This window comes from Salvelinus alpinus, chromosome 14 (genome assembly GCF_045679555.1).
Source record: "Salvelinus alpinus chromosome 14, SLU_Salpinus.1, whole genome shotgun sequence".
NCBI lineage: Eukaryota > Metazoa > Chordata > Actinopteri > Salmoniformes > Salmonidae > Salvelinus > Salvelinus alpinus.
The window spans coordinates 20,458,721-20,484,161 of NC_092099.1; the positions used below are offsets into that span (position 1 = coordinate 20,458,721).

Consider the following 25,441-nt stretch of genomic DNA (forward strand, 5'->3'; position numbering starts at 1 on the left):
GAGATTAGCTTCGCTTGAACTTGGTATTAGCATGTGTGAGAGTAGGGCTTTATGGGTGCTGGTCATGAGCAGGACATCAAAGAACCGTGCAGCTCCTAATAACAGGCCTGGTCACGATTGGGCCCTACAATTAACACAGGAGATCCAGCTAATTACCAACCAGGACAATGTCAGAGCAAGGCATGGCATCAAGAGCCAAGATCGATGGAACATGCAAGATAGGAATTTTATCATCATGAAGCAAAAGATAAACACTGTTTTTAACACCAGGTCAGGGCATATAGGTGAAGTTCACAGACCTCCTGTACCTGTATCTGGTATTTAATACTACACTTCCTTATGTACAAGTATAGTCGCAAAGGTGATCACATATCTGTCCCTGCTGGTGAAATATTGCAGGAAAACTATAATCAATCATATGTCTCTGGATTGGGTTTACCAGTATAGATGTCTGGTGCACCCTCCAACATACAGGCTGACCCCCTTCCACTCCTTTTCCCATCCCCTCTACCACTCCAGACTCCTTACCATGCTCACACCCCACTGTCACTCATTGTAATGAAAACCTACCTCTGGAATTTCAGCAGAGAGAGAGAAAGAAAGAGAGAAAGAAAGAAAGAGTAGGAGAGAGAGAGTGGCAGAAGGGGAATCAGAGAGAGGGAGAGAGAGTGAGAAGAGAGAAGGAAGAGGAGGATACAGATCACAGAGGCTTCTATCAGGAGAGTGAAAAAGAGTGAGAGAAAAAGAGAGAGAGAAAAGTCTACTTACTAGAGGGGAGTGTGTGTGGTGGGGAAACACTAGACTCAATTGGGACTTGTTCCTGGGCTGGGACCCCTGTGTTAGTGCATGGAGCAATAGCAAGCCCCTGGGAGGAGCAGAGCACAACCGAGCAAGAAACAGAGTGAGTGAGAGCTTCTGTGAGAAACACAGAGAGAGATAGTGAGAGAACGTGAGCTGTACCCAGTGAAAAACATGCAGCCCCTCAGCTGGATCAGTGCACTCTTCTTCCTGTTCTATGTTTCCTCTGGAAGTGCAGACGCCAACAGGTAAGTAAGCAATCAATCAATCAATCCTATGTACTGCTGTAGGAAACGATTGTCAGAGAGATATACATGTTCATACAGTATAATGTAGTTCATGCTGCTGTCATTGTATCTGTTCACTCTGATGCCTGCAGCAGGTGTAAAGCTCAGTGTTTATTGGTATGATTCATCTGGATAGTAGAGCATTCAGTATGGACATTCCATTGCAGGGTCAAGGGAACAGCACTGCAAAAGCAATTGTCACATCCCTAGCTAACACTGCTAGCAGCTACTAGCAGACACAGCTGTGTGTTGTAAGTGTTGTAAATGCATTATATTCCATTACTTATACAGTATTATAAACTGGGTGGTTCGAGCCCTGAATGCTGATTGGTTGACAGCTGTGGTATATCAGACCGTACACTACGGGTATGACAAAACATGTATATTTACTGCTCTAATTACATTGGTAACCAGTTAATAATAGCCAAAAGGTACCTCTGGGGTTTGTGGTATATGGCCAATATACCTGGGCTGAGGGAGGTATCCAGGCACTTCGCGTTGTGTCGTGCATAAGAACAGCCCTTAGCCATGGTATATTGGCCATATACCACACCCCCTCGTGCCTTATTGCTCAAGTAGAAGTCTCCTCTTATTGAACTGCCATTACCAGTAGCCTGATCCTAACTTTAACTAATGAGACATGTGACAAGCTCATTTTAGTAATTTAGCAGACACTTTTATCCAGGGTGACTCAGTTTAGCTAATGACAATCACAGGCATGTCAGTTGGTTTCAATATGTAATAATGGGAAAAGTGGTGTTTTGGTGCAATGCATGTCCTCACTCTCAGGCTGTCTGCGCCTTGGCCAGGGACTATGTGAGGTATGGGGGCTGTGTCAGCTAAATGTTGCTCATGGCACTGTTAATCACCGAAGGACACCTGTCACACATAGGGGCCCCTAGCCCTTTCCTCCTGTAGGCTATTCTGGTTGATTTCTACCAGGTCTCAGATTCTTCCCGTCCCCTTGAGCCAGGGCTGCTTTTAGGAAGCCATGAGGGGAACGCCAGAATGCCAAATATCTGGGCCATTTGAGTTTGGCACTGGGCTAGAGGTTAGAGGGCTCCTCAGATCAGAAGGTTTCCCCATCCAGATGTGTGCTTCAAAAGCTAAAGTTATTTTATGATCCTTGAGGGTACACTTCAAGCAATGAAAGGGGAAGCAGCAGATTGACATCCCATCCCAATTTAATTTACAGTAAAAATATACGTGCAATTCAATCACTATGCATATAATTTCCAAAGTGCTGACTTGATGACGGTCACTTTAAGTGTAATCGGATGAGGGTCATGAAAATGGAGGGAATAGGTTCCTGCTTGAGTTATTCATGTAACTCTGTAAGGACTTTAAGGAGTGACTGATTAAGTGTAAGTAGAGAGTATAACATGCTCTTTTCCCAATCTGTAACCTACATCCTGTCAGGATGTCTGCTTTCCATAGAGAGCCCACTTTTTCTTCCTATCGGAGGGAGTCGGGGGAATTTTATTTGGCCTGTTAGTTTTCCAAACCACTGCCACAGTGCTATTAGGGTGACAATTAGCTGGGGTGTCTGCAAGGATGCATTTGAGATGCCTATATTAGACTACGTGTTGAAGTCAAATGTCACCAAAAAGTAGCCGGGGATGAGTCCTACAGTGTCTAGCGAAAGTATTCACCCCCCTTGGCATTTCCCTATTTTGTTGCCTTACAACCTGGAATTAAAATAGATTTTTTGAGGGGTTTGTATCATTTTATTTACACAACAATCCTACCACTTTGAAGATGCAAATATTTTTTCTTGTGAAAGAAATAAGACAAAAAAAATGAAAACTTGAGCGTGCAAAACTATTCATCCCCCCCAAAGTCAATACTTTGTAGAGACACCTTTTGCAGCAATTACAGATGCAAGTCTCTATATGTCTCTATAAGCTTGGCACATCTAGCCACTAGGATTTTTGCCCATTCTTCAAGGCAAAACTGCTCCAGCTCCTACAAGTTGGATGGGTTCCGCTGGCGTACAGCAATACTTAAGTCATACCACAGATTCTCAATTGGATTGAGGTCTGGGCTTTGACTAGGCCATTCCAAGACATCTAAATGTTTCCCCTTAAACCACTCAAGTGTTGCTTTAGCAGTATTCTTAGCTTCATTGTCCTGCTGGAAGGTGAACCTCCGTCCCAGTCTCAAATCTCTGGTTTCCCTCAAGAATTTCCTGTATTTAGTGCCATCCATCATTCCTTCAATTCTGACCAGGTTCCTAGTCCCTGCCGATGAAAAAACATCCCCACAGCATGATACTGCCACCATGGTGTTCTCGAGGTGATGAGAGGTGTTGGGTTTGCACCAAACATAGCTTTTTTTTTTTATAGATTTTTTTAGCAAAAAAGCTCAATTTTAGTCTCATCTGACCAGATTACCTTCTTCCATATGTTTGGGGAGTCTCCCATATGCCTTTTGGCAAACACCAAATGTGTTTGCTTATTTCTTTCTTTAAGCAATGGCTTTTTTCTGGCCACTCTTCCATAAAGCCCAGCTCTGTGGAGTGTACGGCTTAAATTGGTCCTACGGACAGATACTCCGCTGTGGAGCTTTGCAGCTCTTTCAGGGTTACCTTTGGTCTCTTTGTTGCCTCTGATTAATGCCCTCCTTGCCTGGTCCGTGAGTTTGGTGGGCGCCCCTCTCTTGGCAGGTTTGTTATGATGCCATATTATTTCCATTTTTTAATAACGGATTTAATGATGCTTCGTGGGATGTTGAAAGTTTCTGATATTTTTTTATAACCCAACCCTGATCTGTACTTCTCCACAACTTTGTCCCTGACCTGTTTGGAGAGCTCCTTGGTATTCATGGTGCCGCTTGCTTGGTGGTGCCGCTTGCTGGGTGGTGCCCCTTGCTTAGTGGTGTTGCAGACTCTGGGGCCTTTCAGAACAGGTGTATATATACTGAGATCATGTGACACTTAGATTGCACACAGGTTGACTTTATATTTATTTAATTAATTATGTGACTTCTGAAGGTAAATGGTTGCACCAGATCTTATTTAGGGGCTTCATAGCAAAGGGGGTGAATACATAATCACGCACCACTTTTCCGTTTTTATAGTTTTGAATTTTTTGAAACAAGTTATTTTTTTCATTTCACTTCACCAATTTGGACTATTTTGTGTATGTCCAGTACATGAAATCCAAATAGAAATCCATTAAAATTACAGGTTGTAATGCAACAAAATTGGAAAAACGCGAAGGGGGATGACTACTTTTACAAGGAACTGTACTAATCACCCCAAACAACCCCAAACAGGTACCCCAAAGTACCCCAACTCGTGACTCGACCATTGGTGACTCTGACTTGGACTCGACTCGGACTTAGCCATAGTGACTCGTGACTCGATTCGGACTCGAGCACAATGGACTTGGGACTCAACTCGGATTCGAGGTTAAGTGACTAAAACACTGCCCAAAGTAACCCAAAAACTCCAAACAGGTACCCCAAAGTATGCCAAACAAGCCCAAACATGTAACATGTAACCCAAAGTACCCTATACATACGTGGTCACACAGTCGTGTGTGAACAGGGAGTACAGAAGGGGACTAAGCACACACCCCTGGGGGGGCCCCGTGTGGCACCATATCTAAGCTTTTAAAAATAAACAAGGCATGCATTGTCTGGATGAAGCCTGTGCATTATATTTTATTGAACAATGCACTTGAAATGAAAAAAAGCCTTATTGATCAACATTTGAGCCTCAGGGAATCTGTCAAAGATAATATGTATACTGTAAATAATATAAAAATATGCATTTACGCTTAAATTCTCGCAACTATCTGATTCCCACCTATATTTTCACTACTTGGCTGCATTCTCCTGGGTCAGATCTATAAAAGTTGGAGGTACTTTCAGGTACTCTTGGGTACCTGTTTGGGGTTGTTTGAGGTTGCTTGGTATATTTTGGGGCACCTGGGGTTGTTTGGGGTGCTTTGGAGTACCTGTTTAGGGTTGTTTGTCTTTGGGGGAGGGGTACACTAATTTAGTGATCCAATTATCTTCTCTATTTGATGCATATTTACTGCAAGTTGTGCTTATTTGGGTATTTGTTTTTATTCTGCAATCCATTATCAAGTTATGATCATGATTCAACTGCCCCTCAAGGAATGGAACCAAAGATCTAACAGGGTAGAGCTGTGTATCACCTATTTCCCCTGCCCTTTATGTGCACAGGGTCCGCAGACAAGTCCCCGCCGGTGGCCAACCAGGTGTATGTCGCTTTGGCAGGAGGTTAGAGTGTTGCTATGGCTGGAAAAAGAACAGCAAAGGACAATGTGAAGGTAAGCATCTCAACAAAACAAACTGTGGTTACGTTTAGTCAAAATGTACTGTATTTGACCTTGTCATGTTGCTTGTTTGAATGGTGAATAGAAATCTATTTGTATAGCTCTGCTCATCAATTTAACTTTTTCTTTGTTTCGTTGAATGAAAATATTGTATACTGTAAATGGATATTCAATGAATGAAAACCTCAAGTTTAAGAACTCAAATTGTTCTCCACAATAATGGGTTTTCACATTTGTTATTCTTTGTGGCTGGGTATTTTCCTGCACCAGAAGAAATGTGGACTAAATTACCTCTGGGATAGTAAACCTGGCATGTTTGAACCTCAGTGAACCTGCATAACCCCTCTTATTGCCGCTGGTGGTATTTCTCTCCTTGAATGCTTTACCAGCTCAGTGTGAACATGGCTGCAAGCACGGAGAGTGTGTTGGCCCCAACAAATGCAAGTGTTACCAAGGATACACCGGAAAGACGTGCAATCAAGGTCAGTGGGGTAACTAGAGTCAATGGAATGAGGGTCAAAGGTCAGAGAAATGTGAGCCAAAGTGGTCTCTTTATGGAGATCAACTTGCAGCTCAGATTTGTAGCCTGTCTCTGTAGTTATCCCTCTCTACTTCACAAGCCCCTGATGCAGTGCCTTGCAAAAGTATTCACCCCCTTGGCATTTTTCCTATTTTGTTGCATTACAACCTGTAATTTTTATTTTTTATGTAACGTAATGGACATAGACAAACTAGTCCAAATTGGGGAAGTGAAATGAAAAATATAACTTGTTAAAAAATAATAATAATAATAATAATAAATACGGAAAAGTGGTGCGTGCATATGTATTCACCCCCTTTGCTATGAAGCCCCTAAATAAGATCTGGTGCAACCAATTACCTTGAAGTCACATGATTAATTAAATAAAGTCCACCTGTGTGCAATCTAAGTGTCACATGATCTGTCACGTGATCTCAGTATATATACAACCTGTTCTGAAAGGCCCCAGAGTCTGCAACACCACTAAGCAAACAGCACAAACGAGCAAGAAGTTGTGGAAAAATACAGATCAGGGTTGGGTTATAAAAAAATATCAGAAACTTTGAACATCCCACGGAGCATGGACTGGGAAACTGGTCCGAATTGAAGGAATGATGGATGGCGCTAAATACAGGGAAATTATTGAGGGAAACCTGTTTCAGTCTTCCAGAGGTTTTGAGACTGGGACGGAGGTTCACCTTCCAGCAGGACAATGACCCTAAGCATACTGTTAAAGCAACACTTGAGTGGTTTAAGGGGAAACATTTAAATGTCTTGGAATGGCCTAGTCAAAGCCCAGACCTCAATCCATTTGAGAATATGTGGTATGAATAAAGATTGCTGTACACCAGCGGAACCCATCCAACTTGAAGGAGCTGGAGTAGTTTTGCCTTGAAGAATGGGCAAAAATCCCAGTGGCTAGATGTGCCAAGCTTATAGAGACATATCCCAGGAGACTTGCATCTGTAATTGCTGCAAAAGGTGGCTCTACAAAGTATTGACTTTGGGGGGGGGTGAATAGTTATGCACGCTCAAGTTTTCAGTTTTTTTGTCTTATTTCTTGTTTGTTTCACAAGAAAAATATTTTGCGTCTTCAAAGTGGTAGGAATGTTGTGTAAATAAAATGATACAACCCCCCCCAAAAAACTATTTTAATTCCAGGTTGTAAGGCAACAAAATAGGGAAATGCCAAGGGGGTGAATACTTTCGCAACGCACTGTAAATCACTTGATCATCATGTTGACACCTTTACAGATACCTCAATATTTCAATACCAAACTATATAGAATACTTAATCTGGAGAAACCTAAAATGTATTCAATATGTTACCCCTGGGACCATGTAAGATATGATGTCCATGGGACAATTTTCAAGTTTGATGTCTCTGGTGAAGCCAACAGACTTATAGAAGCCACAGGTGCATTATTTCTGATTACAAACTAATATAGTATAGCCATAAATATCCCTGAAGTACATAACTGAGGACGACTGTCTGTCTCTCTGTCCAGATCTGAATGAGTGTGGCCTGAAGCCCCGTCCCTGTGAGCATCGCTGCATGAACACCCATGGCAGCTACATGTGCTACTGCCTCAACGGATACACCCTCATGCCTGATGGCTCCTGTACCAGTGAGTGGGCACTGTAACCCCTACTTTACCTGCTGCTATTCACTCAAGAAATGGTGTTAGTTTTATACTGTACCAGTACTGTTTAAGAAGTTCTCTTTCCTGTGTGAGTGTGTGTATAGACTCCAGGACGTGCTCCCTGGCCCACTGTCAGTATGGCTGTGAGGAGGTACAGGGGGAGATCCGTTGTCTCTGCCCGTCTGCAGGTCTGCAGCTGGGGCCGGACGAGAGGTCCTGCGTGGGTGAGTACCACCACCTTGGACCACCAACCCTGACACTGCAGTATATCACTTCATGAGGAGTTTATGCTGGTTCTCACTGGACCACTCCACCTCATGGATTAGCAGCTACTGAACACAACAGAAGGGGTCAACATGTTGGAGCTTTGTAAAGCTCTGTGAAGCCTCCATTATGTGGTTTCACATTCCTGCTCCATCTCAAGGCTTCTCACATAAGAACTTAATCATCTGTAGCAGCCGGTTGGACAAAATGGGGTAGTGTTTCTTCCCACAAAACTACTTGAGTGGATTGGGAGCCATTGTCCCATTGTGGTGCTAAACTAAAGTGTCAGTCAGGGATGGTTGACATTGATCCAAATATTTAACCCTATGCTTCAATGTAGAAAACAGAACTCGGTCATTCCATGTTTATTCAAATCTGTCCGTCTTCCTCCCTTCCTTCCTTGTGCCTTTAGATATTGATGAATGTGTAACTGGGATGAACCTGTGTCCATACAACAGACAGTGTGTCAACACATTTGGTAGCTACTACTGCAAGTGCCAGAATGGCTACGATCTGACGTATGTTAGTGGGAAATATGACTGTGTAGGTAAGGTATACAATCATTTCACATACACAACAATTTACTTTAAAACAATCTGTGAGGAGATATCAAATCAGTAAATGTATTTTTCAGACAATGACGAGTGTGCGGCCAACACACACAAGTGCAGCCACCATGCAGTCTGTCTGAACACTCAGGGATCCTACAAGTGCAAGTGCAAGCAAGGCTTCCGTGGCAGTGGCTTCGAATGCTCTGGTGAGACCTGAACAGATTTACTATTCATCAATCATCAAAACATTCTTAGAGTAAAAACCATTTGATAGAAATGTTGTTGATGTGCAAGGGGGCCACAATCGGACAGTGTTTTTCCCCATATTGCATATACTACAGTTGACGTCGGAAGTTTACATACACCTTAGCCAAATACATTTAAACTCAGTTTTTCAAAACTCCTGACATTTAATCTGTGTAAAAATTCCCTGTCTTAGGTCAGTTAGGATCCCCACTTTATTTTAAGAATGTGAAATGTCAGAATAATAGCAGAGAATGATTTATTTCAGCTTTTATTTCTTTCATCACATTCCCAGTGGGTCAGAAGTTTACATACACTCAATTACTATTTGGTAGCATTGCCTTTAAATAGTTTAACTTGGGTCAAACGTTTCGGGTAGCCTTCCACAAGCTTCCCACAATAAGTTGGGTGAATTTGGCTCATTCCTCCTGACAGAGCTGGTGTAACTGAGTCAGGTTTGTAGGCCTCCTTGCTTGCACACGCTTTTTCAGTTCTGCCCACAAATTTTCAATGGGATTGAGGTCAGGGCTTTTTGATGGCCACTCCAATACCTTGACTTTGTTGTCATTAAGCCATTTTGCCACAACTTTGGAAGTATTATTGGGGTCATTGTCCATTTGGAAGACCCATTTGCGACCAAGCTTTAACTTCCTGACTGATGTCTTGAGATGTTGCTTCAACATATCCACATAATTTTCCTGCCTCATGATGCCATCTATTTTGTGAAGTGCACCAGTCCCTCCAGCAGCAAAGCACCCCCACAACAAGATGCTGCCACCCCCGTGCTTCACAGTTGGGATGGTGTTCTTCGGCTTGCAAGCATCCCCTTTTTCCTTCAAACAAAATTATGGTCATTAGGGCCGAACAGTTCTATTTTTGTTTCATCAGACCAGAGGACATTTCTCCGTGTGCAGTTGCAAACCGTAGTCTGCCTTTTTTTATGGCGGTTTTGGAGCAGTGGCTTCTCCCTTGCTGAGCGGCCTTCCAGGTTATGTCGATATAGGACTCGTTTTACTGTGGATATAGATACTTTTGTACCTGTTTCCTCCAGCAACTTCACAAGGTCCTTTGCTGTTGTGCAAATCAATCCCAGAACTTTTCGCACCAAAGTACGTTCATCTCTAGGAGACAGAACATGTCTCCTTCCTGAGCCGTATGACGGCTGCGTGGTCCCATGGTGTTTATACTTGCGTACTATTGTTTGTACAGATGAACGTGGTACCTTTCAGGCATTTTGAAATTACTCCCAAGGATGAACCAGACTTGTGGAGGTCTACAGTTGAGCACTGAGTTTGAAGGTAGCCCTTGAAATACATCCACAGGTACACCTCCAATTGACTCAAATGATGCCAATTAGCCTATCAGAAGCTTCTAAAGCCATGACATAATTTTCTGGAATTTTCCAAGCTGTTTAAATGCACAGTCAACTTAGTGTATGTAAACTTCTGACCCACTGAAATTGTGATACAGTGAAATAATCTGTCTGTAAACAGTTGTTGGAAAAATTACTTGTGTCATGCACAAAGTAGATGTCCTAACTGACTTGCGAAAACTATAGTTTGTTAACAAGAAATTTGTGGAGTGGTTGAAAAATGTGTTTTAATGACTTCAACCTAACTGTATGTAAACTTCCGACTTCAACTGTATATTCACCTTTTATATCCGATACAAGAGTGAAAAGTCTCTCAGACAGTTATTTCACTATAGCATATTTTAACTGTGCTCTTAAAACATCAGCACTGCCAAAGCCAGTTTCCTGTTTTCAGACAACCCCTGCACTCTACAGATGTTACTCAGGGAGAGCCCCTGATTCAAATTACACCTGTGTAAATATCTGCTGTTCTACTGAACCCAGCCATCTGAAGGACAGAGGAAAGGAGAGGCATGTCTCTGTCTGTCTGTCTGTCTGTCTGTGAGTAGCAGAGGGGCCACAGTGCACTCTCTGAACCAGGCAGTTGGCACTAGCTGATGTAGCCTAGGTGACATGATAGGTGCGCCGTGGCTTTATGTAAACAAAGATGCCTTTATGTTTTTGTAGTCAAACCCTTTTATCAAAGCTCCTGGGACCAGGGAGACAAAGGCAGTGCAGATGATAATTTCCTCAATGGTGAGATGTGTATGGAATGCAACAAGGCTTTCCACTTCCTCTGTTCGCACCTCGCCCTGCAGCGTCCCCCACCCCCCTCCTACCTACCACTGTTGCTTTGTGAACTCCCCCTTCCTTCCCTCTCATGGCTCAAGGCTGGCTACGTCCTATCCGCACCACACACAGCTTGATCTGCCATGTAGAAGTCAGCATGAAACCATTTTAGACTTTGCAAGCACATACAGTATATATGGCTGAAGCTGGCTGTCATGCTTCCCATGCATGGAGTATGATATTCCTGTCTGTCGTCCTACTCTATGTGCTCATCTTTCATGTCTATGACAACATGTTTACACAAAAGAAATACATGTATTTCAATGAACAAGGTAAGTCTAATTAAGTCTTTAGTCATATCCCAGCTTACCAATTTACTTATGGTTATGCCGAACAATTTCTTTTTTAAATTATGCGATCAAAAACAATACTTAAACATGCTTATTTATATAATGAATATGAGTTTGGAGGGATAAAAATTATTCAAAATTACAGCATTAAACCTCACTTAAAGCATGTCAGACAAAAGTTATACATAAACCTGAACTCGTTCTCCAGTAGATTAGTAAGAATGGCTCACCCCTTGTTAAAACATGGCCTGAAAATTGAACCTTTTTCAAAATATCGCCTTTTTTAAATGATCTTTGTTAATTATATTATGAATAGGAAAGGTGGAGTTATGTCACATGTGCAGCTAACAAAAATATATGTAAATGTTCTATCCAAACTTACAACCAACTGATTACAGCAAAAAATGGAGAAGGTTAGTGGAGGGGGAACTTGTTTGTCTGCCCTTTATTAAAGACAAAAATTGGCACACAAAAAAATTGTCATGAATAGAAAAATAAACCAGTTTTTAAGGACCAAAAATGTTGAAATCAGTGCCATAGAGGTTGCAAAAAAGTTGGGGAAGAGAATTTCGATGTGCCGTTTCCATATTGCAACCAACAGAATGTTATGTGTAAGGGGAATACAACCATCTCAGCTCTGCAGATTTAGCATCAATAGATTAATTATTAATTAAAAGATGTAAAAACAACATTATTTTTGTCCATCCATTGGTGGGTGGGCCAATAAAAAATAAATAATAATAATACATAAAAAAAACAAGGTAAGTCATTTAGAAAAATTCCCATGACATACTCTCTGACATGTTTTGGCTTTAAAAAACTATAATGGCTTTATAAACTATAATGGCTGTATAAACACAGGATTTATGCCTAAACTCTTTAAAACTCTATAACTGCATCAGATTCCACCTGTGATTGTAGTTCCAGAGGTCTGAGCTGGTTCTTCTTCCTGCAGCTATCCCAGACTCCCCAGTGAGACCAAGACTGCCAGGAAAGCTGGACAACGAGCAGATCAAGAACGTCATCCCCGAGCCCCAGGTGACCGTCCCCCCTCAGATACGCATGCAGCCCTTCGACTACGATGGCGAGACCTACATCGGTGGCTCAGAGAAGGTGGGCCAGGTGGACTTCACTAATGTAGGGGAGGAAGAAGAGGACGAGGAGGAGGCAGATGTGGACAACCAACTCAATCCAAGAGGAGATGTTTTCAGTAAGCCTCCTTTCCCTAACTCCTCCCCACTAATCCCCCTATTTATTTCCATCGTGGGTGGTCCCAAATCTGATTACACCAACACTGATCATATGGATTTTCACACACCATTACTGCTGTGGTAGTGTGTAGCACTCATAGTTATTCAGAAATACTATCCCCCATTTGCATCAGCTAAATAGGAATGGCAAGAACTTTGTGATGTATACTCTTCTTTTCACTCAGTTATATTTAGGGTTACACATGTTCTATGGCCTCATAGAACACTAAACAGGATGCTCTCAAACACTCAACACTCAGTCAAAGTTAGGTTAGATCACAGGGTTTTTGCTCTATGCCCTGTTCTGTGAGGGTTAGTGTAGCCTACAACGACCCTATGACCCTGCTGCACATCTGTCTACTCTTTCTATTAGCTACCCCCATGCCTTCAGAGACCCACAGTATATCCTCTCTGGACATATTTTACAGATGCCTCAAGACAGGGGGAATTTATGGAGTCTAAGGTCTGGCCTAATTACAGCGCCCCCCCCCCCCCCCCCTCCAAACCTGACTTCACATTTCTCTGGCCGGCTGGCCTCAGGTTTCTTGGCCTTGCTTGAAGGAAGTCTAGTCTTATCTATCTGTCCTATGTATCTCTTGTCAACTGCCAGGGAGTTAAACTCATCGTCGTTGTTAAAATGAAGGGTACTATTTATTAGGTGTCTTTGACATAAACCTGAGGTATACAATAAAACCTATATCGCTTATCAAACACAGTTCTACTTGATATACAAACATATGCATGCACACATGTCTTGGAAACTATGTATAAACAACATCTGAGCTTTTATTTTTATCTATAGGAGTCAGATGATCCACTGTCACTTGACAGTTTTATTCAGAGACACAAGGACTGGGGAGTGCTTTGGATTCCTTTAAAGATCCACGGTTAGCTGGACTAAACGTATGGATTGAGTCCCTTCTGACTCTAACCTTGTTTAAGACATCTCAAAGCTGCAATGTGATGTCAGGCAGTGTAAGCTTGAGGATTACCATTCCACAATAAAAGGTCAGTTCTAAGCCCTGGACCTAAGTGTGTGTCAGGATTCAGCCTGTTGCTTCATGTTCTGGGCACTGAGTAGATATATGGCTTAGAATGAAAGCTAATTTGCAGTAAGCAGCAGGGTTGGGCTCAAATTAAATTGAGAATGCCTCAAATTCTAGTTCAAATCTTGAATTTGATTTGAAGTAGTACATTTTGAATTAAAATAAATCTAATTTAATTCAGTGAAATTCAATAAAATTCCAATCCCTTTTCTATTCATTATATAGGTGTAGTCTATACAAATATAAATATTCTACATACTGTAAATCATCAAACATGTCGTTATATACGTGCATATCATTTTTGGGGAAACTGTTGAAATGAATGTTCAAGGAAAACATAACAAAACCTGTATGCAAATATTCTAAGTAATTATATTTCATTAATCACTTAAATTCTGTTAAATATGAGGGAAATACTACATTTCCCAGAATGCATTAGTTTAACCCTCAAGATGCCTTTAAAAAGAAGCCAAATAAATGCAATGGTTGGTGGAAATAAAATTGGCTATTCTAAGCACTAAAGTTGAAGGAGTATATGAACATTGTTTTCAGAGAAATTTGATATATTCTTTGGTATCTGGCAGTGTGACCAGTCAGATTCAATTAAACGGTCATGTTCTATGACTGAGTGGAATTTCTTTGAAATGCACTGAATTAAATTCTACTTCCTGTCACTCAAACTCCAATTCTACATCCTGTGGGGTATGTCCAATTAAATTCGAATTTCAACTCATGAGTTGAATGGGAGTCAAATCCAAAATGTTTAATTGAGCCCAACCCTGGTAAGCAGAGAATGGCCTCTTTCACATATTAGATTCACATGTTGTAAATACAACACATCCTGTGAGGTATAAATAGCTAATGTGGTTGGAGGACAAGACAACAACACATTAGCTTACGCTAGAAGAGATCTTCCAGTGTTATGTGTTACCTCCAACCCTAAATAAGATGTAGCAAGAGAGTGAATATATTCAACCATGAAGTTGAACTAAGTTACTGTTAAATGCATTAGTGTAAAGTACTTAAGTAAAAATACTTTAAAGTACTCCTTAAGTCGTTTTTGGGTGGTATTTATATCTATTTTGAATGCTTAGCAGGACAAATGGTCAAATTCACGCACTTATCAAGAGAACACATGGTCATCCCTACTGCCTCTGGCCTGGCGGACTCACTAAACACAAATTAATATTTTGTAAATAATCTCTGAGTTCCCCTGACTATCCATAAATTCTAAAACCAAGAAAATGGTATTAAGCAATCTGCTTTGCTTAATATAAGGAATTGTAAGTGATTTACATTTTTACTTTTGATACTTAAGTATATTTTAGCAATTACATTTACTTTTGATACTTAAGTATATTTAAAACCAAATACTTTTAGACTTTTACTCAAGTAGTATTTTACTGGCTGACATTCACTTTTACTTGAGTAACTTTCTATAAAGGTATCTATACCTTTACTCAAGAATGACAACGTGGTACTTTTTCCACCACTGGTTAAATGCTGTGTATAGTTCAGTACATGCTCTACGCATGTTGGTTGATGTAATAAACTAGATCTGGTCCTAGTGTTTGAAAGAGTATTCTGTTTCACCCCTGTCATTTGCCATTGACCATTGAAAGGAGACTAAGGCCAGAAAAACAGCTGTGCTGAATAGCAGTGTGACAATCCCACACAGCCAAGCCTGGGAAAGAGGTGGACGCACTGAGGCCATCAGTCAAACTGTCAAACAGAATAACTTCTCTAACCTTCTCTGGCCATGGGCTGAAACTGAAAGTTGAAAAGCAAGTAGAAACCCTTGAGAGAGGATCATTTCATTTGACTTGTGGGAAATAAATATATATTTTTCTCTATTTAACTTTTTGGGGATAGGGGGCAGTATTCGGAGATTTGGATGACTGAGGTGCCCAAAGTAAACTGCCTGCTACTCAGGCCTAGAAGCTAGGATATGCATATAATTGCTAGATTTGGATAGAAAACACCCAAGTCTCCAAAACCGTTAAAATAATGTCTGTGAGTATAACAGAACTGATATGACAGGTGAAAACCTGAAATCCATCCAGGAAGTGCTAGTGTTTTGAAATGCCTGTTTTTCCATTGAAAGCTTATCCACCATTCAAAGACTTATGACACAGTTCGTGATCCCTATGGCTTCCACTATATGTGGCCAGTCTTTAGGCATTGTTTCAGGCTTTTACTCTGAAAAATGAGGGAGAAACACCACTTTCAATGAGAGGCCAGTGGAAATTTCCAGAGATGTGTCCTGCGCGATCCCGAGAGCGCTCCTTTCTTGTTTTTCCTTTTCTATTGACGAAGCTATTGTCCGGTTGAAATATGATCGATTATTTATGACAAACAACCTGAGGATTGATTATAAACATCGTTTGACATGTTTCTACAAACTTTTATGGTATTTTTTAGATTTTTTGTCTGCCTGCTGTGACCGCGCTTTGTGCCAATGGACTACTGAACAAAACGCTCGAACAAAACTGAGGTTTTTGGACATAAACAGGGACTTTATCGAACAAAACAAACATTTATTGTGTAACATGGAGTCTTGTGAGTGCAAGCATACGAAGATCATCAAAGGTAAGTGATAAATTCTATCGCTATTTCTGATTTGTGTTACTCCTCTGCTTGGCTGGTTACTGTTTGTAATGATTTGTCTGCTGGGCGCTGTTCTCAGATAATTGCATGGTTTGCTTTCACCGTAAAGCCTTTTTGAAATCTGACACAGCGGTTGGATTAACAAGACGTTTATCTTTCAGCTGATGTATAACACTTGTATGTTTTAGGAATTTTTATTAGGAGTATTTCTGTTTTTGAATTTGGCACTCTGCAATTTCACTGGCTGTTGTCGAGGTGGGACGCTACCGTCCCACCTATCCCAAAGAAGTTTTAACTAGGCAAGTCAGTTCAGAACAAACTATTTTCAATGACGGCCAAGGAACAGTGGGTTACATTGTTCAGGGGCAGAATGACAGATTTGTACCTTGTCAGCTTGGGGATTCTAACTTGCAACCTTTTGGTTTCTAGTCCAACGCTCTAACCACTGCCGCCCCGGCATATCATGAGGAACACAGGACGTTGGGGGCATCTTAATTGGAGGATGAGCTGGTGGTAATTGCTGGAGCGGAATGGCTGGAATGGTTTCAAATACATCAAACACAGGTATTGATGCCATTCTATTCGCTCTGTTCCAGCCATTATTATGAGCCATCCACTGCTGAGGAGATACCGTAGCATAGAGATGAGTATAATGAGGCCAGGATGCATAAAAGCAATGAAATATGCCTTTCATGCCAAATCGATCCTTTTGTGCAGATACAACATAGATACAACAGACAGTGGAGTTCATAGCTCTTGGGATAAAACACACATGCCTTTAAGTTGCCTCTGTAGCTATTTGGTTTAGATAGCTAGGATTATTATTATTGGCTCTTCATCTTAAGATGAGTGTGGGCAAAGGATCACACGTGATGGTATGCCTCTCAGTGAGACAGTAACAAGGCTGCCTTTCGCCGCTAATGTTGATCTCTTTAAGGAAACAAGTGAGACAGCAGCCTGAGCCTTCGTCAGGATGACTCAAATAGCAAGAGGAGACAGGCCCCAAGACATTCATCAGCTCCATGGAGGAATTCCACTCTGCCGCCATGTGAGCGCCTTGGGATACACACAGCCCTCCCTGCGCCTCTACTCCCCATCCACTAGGGGGGGGGGGGGGGGGGGGGGTGCAGAGACTCCAAGCCTTTTATTATCATCCCCCAGAACAGCTGTTGAGCAAACAGACCTGACTCCCTGACAGAGAGAGTCTGTCATCAGCTCCTCAAATCCCCTCAAACACCAACCCACTCTGGCTGGGCAGGTTCAATTAGCAAAGCCGCTGTACATCTGGTTGTCTAGAGCAACTCAGTGAAGGGGGAAGTTTCTTGGGAGAGCTTTAAGATGCTTCAGTTATAATATCCTAAATGTCAACAGGGCAGGCTTCCACTTGTAGGCTTCCACTACCCTGACTGGCTTTTGTTTTATGATGGGAAATCTTTCCACTGCATAATCATCTGGATGATCTCCATGGACCACATATCTTCAGAAGAATGCTTGGATCTGAAATGGCTTGTTTTGATAGAGCAATATTAAGCATTCATAACTGTTTAGACAAGGTTATACATACACACTAATCAAGGTGGTTAATATCCTGTTTCAATATGTCTTGTCTTATGTCTGGTCTTTTTGTGCTTTCAGCAGAAGTGAACTACATTATCTTGACATTTGATGGACCATATCATAACGGAGTTCTCTCTCTCCCAAAGCAGTTCCAGAGGACTTTGAGTCGGTATTTGGTCCTCCAACAGAAGTCAAAGAGATTGAAATAACTTCAGCCCAGGAAGGTAATCCTTGGTTAAGTTGTTGACATAAGGTGGGTAATAAAGAATACCTTTCTAATTACTGTGAATCGTTGACATCTGACTGTGCCTTCCAGAGTTCTTCATGGACTGCAACTTTGATCAGGGTGCTTGTGAGTGGGTGCAGGACAAGGACGATAACGTCGACTGGAGCGTGTCCTACCATGAAAACGGTACATAGCATAATGCTAATGGGGCATTAATAGTATTTCTACCTCCTATATTTGCCTTGTAGATGCATATATGTTTATACAATGACCGATAAGGTAAATATTTTATTATCCACATGATCATCTGAATCTATCTTCCAGAAGTTGCTCTTTGCTGTGCTTAATCTATGTATTCCCAAATAGCTGTTAGTAATACGTTAACGACTATCACTGATCAGCCTGTGTCCACTCCCTGATCCCTAACCCCCAGGTATGGAGTACTACATGGCTATGAGTGGTCTTCTGGGGGAGAAGAAGGACCAGGCTAGGCTAAAACTGCTCCTCAGTGACCGGGCCAAACAGGGAAGCTTCTGCCTCACCTTCAACTACCGCGTCACTGGAAACCAGGTGGGCTCGCTGCGGGTGCTGCTGAACAACAATGCCTACCCGGTGTGGGAGCAGAGCCGCAGCCAAGACCAGGAGTGGCAGACAGAACTGCTCACTGTGGCCTGGAAGAACCAGGCCCCAGAATCTGTAAGTTACCATTCCATTCAAACGCCTAGAATGATAAAGAACACATAGAATGCTGACAATGTCAGCAGATAATGGTACAGTGCATTCAGAAAGTATTCAGACCCCTTCTTACATTACAGCGCTATTCTTGAATTAATTGTTTTCCTCATCTACACCCAATACCCCAAAACGATAAATTGAAAACAGGTGTTTAGGATTTTTGCTAATTTATATATATTTTTTAACAGCAATACCTTTTTTACATACAGTACCAGTCAAAAGTTTGGACACCTACTTATTCAATGTTTTTTCTTTATTTTTACTATTTTGAAGATTGTAGAATAATAGGGAAGACATCAAAACTATGAAATAACACATGGAATCATGTACTAACCAAAAAAGTATATATATATATATTTGAGATTCTTCAAAGTAGCCACCCTTTGCCTTGATGACAGCTTTGCACACTCTTGGCATTCTCTCAACCAGAGAATTCCTAGGCCGTCTTTGTAAATAAGAATTTGTTCTTAACTGACTTGCCTAGTTAAATAAAAATAAATAAATAAAAACTGCTTCATGAGGTAGTCACCTGGAATGCATTTCAATTAACAGGTGTGCCTTAAGTTCATTTGTGGAATTTCTTTCCTTCTTAATGCATTTGAGCCAATCAGTTGTGTTATGACAAGGTAGGGTGGTATATAGAAGATAGCCCTATTTGGTAAAAGACCAAGTCCATATTATGGCAAGAACAGCTCAAATAAGCAAAGAGAAACGACAGTCCATCGTTACTTTAAGACATGAAGGTCAGTCAATCTGGAAAATTTCAAGAATTTTCTTCAAGTGCAGTCGTAAAAACCATCAAGCTCTATGATGAAACTGGCTCTCATGAGGACCGCCACAGGAAAGGAAGACTCAGAGTTACCTCTGCTGCAGAGGATAAGTTCATTAGAGTTAACTGCACCTCAGATTGCAGCCCAAATAAATGCTTCACAGAGTTCAAGTAACAGACACATCTCAACATCAACTGTTCAGAGGAGACTGCGTGAATCAGGCCTTCATGGTCGAATTGCTGCAAAGAAATATGTGGGAACTCCTTCAAGACTGTTGGAAAAGCATTCCTCATTAAGTCGGTTGAGAGAATGCCAAGAGTATGCAAAGCTGTCATCAAGGCAAAGGGTGGTTACTTTGAAGAATCTCAAATATACAGTGGGGAGAACAAGTATTTGATACACTGCCGATTTTGCAGGTTTTCCTACTTACAAAGCATGTAGAGGTCTGTAATTTTTATCATAGGTACACTTCAACTGTGAGAGACGGAATCTAAAACAAAAATCCAGAAAATCACATTGTATGATTTTTAAGTAATTAATTTGCATTTTATTGCATGACATAAGTATTTGATCACCTACCAACCAGTAAGAATTCCGGCTCTCACAGACCTGTTAGTTTTTCTTTAAGAAGCCCTCCTGTTCTCCACTCATTACCTGTATTAACTGCACCTGTTTGAACTCGTTACCTGTATAAAAGACACCTGTCCACACACTCAATCAAACAGACTCCAACCTCTCCACAATGGCCAAGACCAGAGAGCTGTATAAGGACATCAGGGATAAAATTGTAGACATGCAAAAGGCTGGGATGGGCTACAGGACAATAGGCAAGCAGCTTGGTGAGAAGGCAACAACTGTTGGCGCAATTATTAGAAAATGGAAGAAGTTCAAGATGACAGTCAATCACCCTCGGTCTGGGGCTCCATGCAAGATCTCACCTCGTGGGGCATCAATGATCATGAGGAAGGTGAGGGATCAGCCCAGAACTACACGGCAGGACCTGGTCAATGACCTGAAGAGAGCTGGGACCACAGTCTCAAAGAAAACCATTAGTAACACACTACGCCGTCATGGATTAAAATCCTGCAGCGCACGCAAGGTCCCCCTGCTCAAGCCAGCGCATGTCCAGGCCCGTCTGAAGTTTGCCAATGACCATCTGGATGATCCAGAGGAGGAATGGGAGAAGGTCATGTGGTCTGATGAGACAAAAATAGAGCTTTTTGGTCTAAACTCCACTCGCCGTGTTTGGAGGAAGAAGAAGGATGAGGACAACCAAGAACACCATCCCAACCGTGAAGCATGGAGGTGGAAACATCATTCTTTGGGGATGCTTTTCTGCAAAGGGGACAGGGCGACTTCACCGTATTGAGGGGAGGATGGATGGGGCCATGTATCGCGAGATCTTGGCCAACAACCTCCTTCCCTCAGTAAGAGCATTGAAGATGGGTCGTGGCTGGGTCTTCCAGCATGACAACAACCCGAAACACACAGCCAGGGCAACTAAGGAGTGGCTCCGTAAGAAGCATCTCAAGGTCCTGGAGTGGCCTAGCCAGTCTCCAGACCTGAACCCAATAGAAAATCTTTGGAGGGAGCTGAAAGTCCGTATTGCCCAGCGACAGCCCCGAAACCTGAAGGATCTGGAGAAGGTCTGTATGGAGGAGTGGGCCAAAATCCCTGCTGCAGTGTGTGCAAACCTGGTCAAGAACTACAGGAAACGTATGATCTCTGTAATTGCAAACAAAGGTTTCTGTACCAAATATTAAGGTCTGCTTTTCTGATGTATCAAATACTTATGTCATGCAATAAAATGCAAATTAATTACTTAAAAATCATACAATGTGATTTTCTGGATTTTTGTTTTAGATTCCGTCTCTCATAGTTGAAGTGTACCCATGATAGAAATTACAGACCTCTACATGCTTTGTAAGTAGGAAAACCTGCAAAATCGGCAGTGTATCAAATACTTGTTCTCCCCACTGTATATATATATACTTTTTTGGTTAATACATGATTCCATATGTGTTATTTCATGGGTTTGATGTCTTCACTATTATTCTACAATGTAGAAAATAGTAAAAATAAAGAAAAACCCTTGAATGAGTAGGTGTGTCCAAACTTTTGACTGGTACTGTAAGGATTCAGACCCTTTGCTATGAGACTCGAAATTGAGCTCAGTTTCAGCTTGTTTCCCTTGATCAAGCTTGTTTCCATTGACCTTGAGATGTTTCTTGATTGGAGACCTCCTGTGGTAAATTCAATTGATTGGACATGATTTGGAAAGTTCTGCCCACACCTGTCTATAAAAGAACCCACAGTTGACAGTGCATGTCAGAGCAAAAACCAAGCCATGAGGTCGCAGTAATTGTCTGTAGAGCTCCGAGACAGGATTGTGTCAAGGCACAGATCTGGGGAAGGGTAACAAAACATTTCTGCAGCATTGAAGGTCCCCAAGAACACAGTGCCCCCCATCATTCTTAAATGGAAGAAGTTTGGAACCACCAAGACTCTTCCTAGAGCTGCCCCCCTTCCCCCAGCCAAACTGAGCAATCGGGGGAGAAGGTCCTTGGTCAGGGAGGCAACCAAGAACCCGATGGTCACTCTGACAGAGCTCCAGAGTTCCTCTGTGGAGATGGGAGAACCTTCCAGAAGGACAACCATCTCTGCACCAATCAGGCCTTTATGGTACAGTGGCCAGACGGCAGCCACTCCTCAGTAAAAGACACATGACAGCCAGCTTGGAGTTTGCCAAAAGGCACCTAAAAGACTCTCAGACCATGAGAAACAAGATTCTCTGGTCTGATGAAACCAAGAACTCTTTGTCCTGAATGCCAAGCGTCACGTCGGGAGGAAACCTAGCACCATCCCTACAGTGAAGAATGGTGGGTGCAGCATCATGCTGTGGGGATGTTTTTCAGCAGCAGGGACTGGGAGACTAGACAGTATCGAGGGAAAGATGAATGGAGCAAAGTACCGAGAGATCTTTGATGAAAACCTGCTCCAGAGCGCTCAGGACCTCCGACTGGAGTGACGGTTCACCTTCCAACAGGACAACGACCCTTAGTACACAGCCAAGACAACTTGAACCCGATTGAACATCTCTGGAGAGAACTGAAAATAGCTGTGCTGAGACGCTCCCCATCCAACCTGACAGAGCTTGAGCGGATCTGCAGAGAAGAACGGGATAAACTCCCTAAATACAGGTGTGCCAAGCTTGTAGCCTCATACCCAAGAAGATTTGAGGCTGTAATCACTGCCAAAAGGTGCTTCAACAAAGTACTGAGTAGAGGGTCTGAATACTTATGTACAGTGGAAGTCGTAAGTTTACATACACCTTATCCAAATACATTTAAACTCAGTTTTTCACAATTTCTGACATTTAATCCTAGTCAAAAGTCCCTGTCTTAGGTCAGTTAGGATCATCACTTTATTTTAAGAATGTGAAATGTCAGAATAATAGTAGAGAGAATTATTTATTTCAGCTTTTATTTCTTTCATCACATTTCCAGTGGGTCAGAGGTTTACATACACTCAATTAGTATTTGGTAGCGCTGCCTTTTAATTATTTAATTTGGGTCTATCATTTCGGGTAGCCTTCCACAAGCTTCCACAAGAAGTTGGGTGAATTTTGGCCCATTCCTCCTGACAGAGCTGGTGTAACTGAGTCAGGTTTGTAGGCCTCCTTGCTCGCACACGCTTTTTCAGTTCTGCCCACAGATTTTCTAGAGGATTGAGGTCAGGGCTTTGTGATGGCCACTCCAATACCTTGACTTTGTTGTCCTTAAGCCATTATACCACAAATTTGGAAGTATGCTTGGGGTCATTGTCCATTTGGAAGACCCATTTGCGACCAAGCTTTAACTTCCTGACTGATGTCTTGATATGTTGCTTCAATATATCCACACAATTTTCATCCCTCATGATGCCATCTATTTTGTGAAGTGCACCAGTCCCTCCTGCAGCAAAGCACCCCCCACAACATGCTTCACGGTTGGGATGGTGTTCTTCGGCTTAAGAGCATCCCCCTTTTTCCTCCAAACATAACGATGGTCATTATGGCCAAACAGTTCTATTTTTGTTTCATCAGACCAGAGGACATTTCTCCAAAAAGTACGATCTTTGTCCCCATGTGCAGTTGCAAACCGTAGTCTGGCTTTTTATGGCGGTTTTGGATCAGTGGCTTCTTCCTTGCTGAGCTGCCTTTCAGGTTATGTCGATATAGGACTCGTTTTACTGTGGATATAGATACTTTTGTACCCGTTTCCTCCAGCAACTTCACAAGGTCCTTTGCTGTTAATCCGGGATTGATTTGCACTTTTCGCACCAAAGTACGTTCATCTCTAGAAGACAGAACGCGTCTCCTTCCTGAGCGGTATGATGGCTGTGTGGTCCCATGGTGTTTATGCTTGCGTACTATTGTTTGTACAGATGAACGTGGTACCTTTCAGGCATTTGGAAATTGCTCCCAAGGATGAACTAGACTTGTGGAGATCTACAATTTTGTTTCTGAGGTCTTGGCTGACTTCTTTTGATTTTCCCATGATGTCAAGCAAAGAGGCACTGAGTTTGAAGGTAGGCCTTGAAATACATCCACAGATACACCTCCAATTGACTCAAATGATGTCAATTAGCCTATCAGAAGCTTCTAAAGTCATGACATCATTTTCTGGAATTTTCCAAGCTGTTTAAAGGCACAGTCAACTTAGTGTATGTAAACTTCTGACCCACTGGAATTGTGATACAGTGAGTTATAAGTGAAATAATCTGTCTGTAAACAATTGTTGGAAAACATGTACTTGTGTCATGCACAAAGTACATGTCCTAACCGACTTGCCGAAACTATAGTTCGTTAACAAGACATTTATGGAGTGGTTGAAAAACAGGTTTTAATGACTCCATCCTAAGTGTATGTAAACTTCTGACTTCAACTGAAAATTTAATATTTTGGTTTGTATATTTCTGCTTTGTCATTATGGGGTATTGTGTGAGATTGATGAGGGAAAAACAATTCAATCAATTTTAGAATAAGGCTGTGACGTAACAAAATGTGGAAAAGTCAAGGGGTCTGAGTACTTTACCAATACACTGTATGTTCTATGATTGCCGTATTTACTAGCACAAGGTTTAGAGAGGTTTTTAATTTAATCACCACACTTGCCAATATGACCACTGCCGAAGCAAACAAGATACACTACACAAGTCCCAATTTCCAAAACATCTCATCAACATCTTTGCTCTCATTCTGCAGATCATCTTTGAAGCTGAGCGTGGGAATCGAGTTAGGGGAGAGATTGGGCTGGACAACGTGGTGCTGACCTCAGGCACCTGTCAAGAGGAAGGCACTGCCATCTTTTAAACTGCTCAACTCAGTGACACCATAGAATCAGTCCACTGTGTTTAACTCACAGCTCAGAGGCAGAGCAGAAGTCTCTACCTTTAGTCTGCTCTTTTCAGAGAACACGCACACATCTTCATAATCCCAAACTAAAGGTGTATTTTTGCTGTACTGTATGTGCAACAAGTATTGTTCAGCCGTCCACATTGGAAAGTGTTGCATAAGAGTTTGAGCAATGGTATGTGGAGGGATTTCTGCACGTTTACGAGACTCTGCTTTTGAACTTTTCTGTTAATTTGAGCCACCAAGACAAAGAGTAATGTCCAGAAATAAATGATCCGACACATATATACAGTGCGGATTTCAATGTTCACAAATACTTTTCATTTATTCAATTATTTTCACATTAAATATCAGATTTTTATATGTGCGAATATGGCATGTCTACAAAAAACAAAATTGTGTTGCTTTTTCATTTTTAAGTGATAGTGAAATACTGCAGGTAGCTGCAAGAAAGAAATAAGATATACTAAGATATGCAACTTGTAGTTATGTGAAATCAAAATATGAATATTAGATTAATCAAGAAGTCTTCACTTGAAGGTTACTCGGTTCTTAAGATCATATGTGTATGTAACAATGAATAAACTGCTGTAAATTGTGCTTTCATATCGTAATACATAAATGTTTTTATAAGGACTCTGCCCATATTTCATTCTAATGGTCTTTGCTTGTGGTCACCAGCTGATTGTCTGAGGCCATGTATACTAAAACGGTCACAACCTCTCACACACCAAGCTTGATCTGTCATAACT

At 41.7% G+C, this 25,441-nt stretch overlaps 1 protein-coding gene across 3 annotated transcripts; it reads left to right on the top strand.

The window, feature by feature from the left end:
* The first annotated feature begins 591 nt into the window (after positions 1 to 591).
* On the top strand, positions 592 to 25,325 carry LOC139538576 (epidermal growth factor-like protein 6). 3 transcript variants are annotated; one of them, XM_071340758.1, is made up of 13 exons: positions 592 to 1,046; positions 5,280 to 5,386; positions 5,782 to 5,874; positions 7,421 to 7,540; positions 7,660 to 7,779; positions 8,232 to 8,366; positions 8,454 to 8,576; positions 10,652 to 10,720; positions 12,059 to 12,313; positions 17,710 to 17,787; positions 17,880 to 17,975; positions 18,223 to 18,485; positions 24,540 to 25,325. In XM_071340758.1, exons 1-13 carry the CDS (start codon positions 973 to 975, stop codon positions 24,645 to 24,647), a joined length of 1,641 nt encoding a protein of 546 aa, XP_071196859.1. In that variant the 5' UTR covers positions 592 to 972; the 3' UTR covers positions 24,648 to 25,325. The 3 variants fall into 3 exon arrangements, with proteins under 3 accessions (XP_071196859.1, XP_071196860.1, XP_071196861.1); XM_071340759.1 differs by having other exon boundaries at positions 17,713 to 17,787; XM_071340760.1 differs by lacking the exon at positions 10,652 to 10,720.
* The last annotated feature ends 116 nt before the right edge of the window (positions 25,326 to 25,441 follow it).

Excerpts from the sequence above, each read along its gene's own strand:
- LOC139538576 (XM_071340758.1), top strand. The coding sequence starts at position 973 with ATGCAGCCCCTCAGCTGGATCAGTGCACTCTTCTTCCTGTTCTATGTT. Across the intron at positions 5,387-5,781 it reads CAGCAAAGGACAATGTGAAG|CTCAGTGTGAACATGGCTGC; the intron begins GTAAGCATCTCA and ends ATGCTTTACCAG. Across the intron at positions 7,541-7,659 it reads GCCTGATGGCTCCTGTACCA|ACTCCAGGACGTGCTCCCTG; the intron begins GTGAGTGGGCAC and ends GTGTGTGTATAG.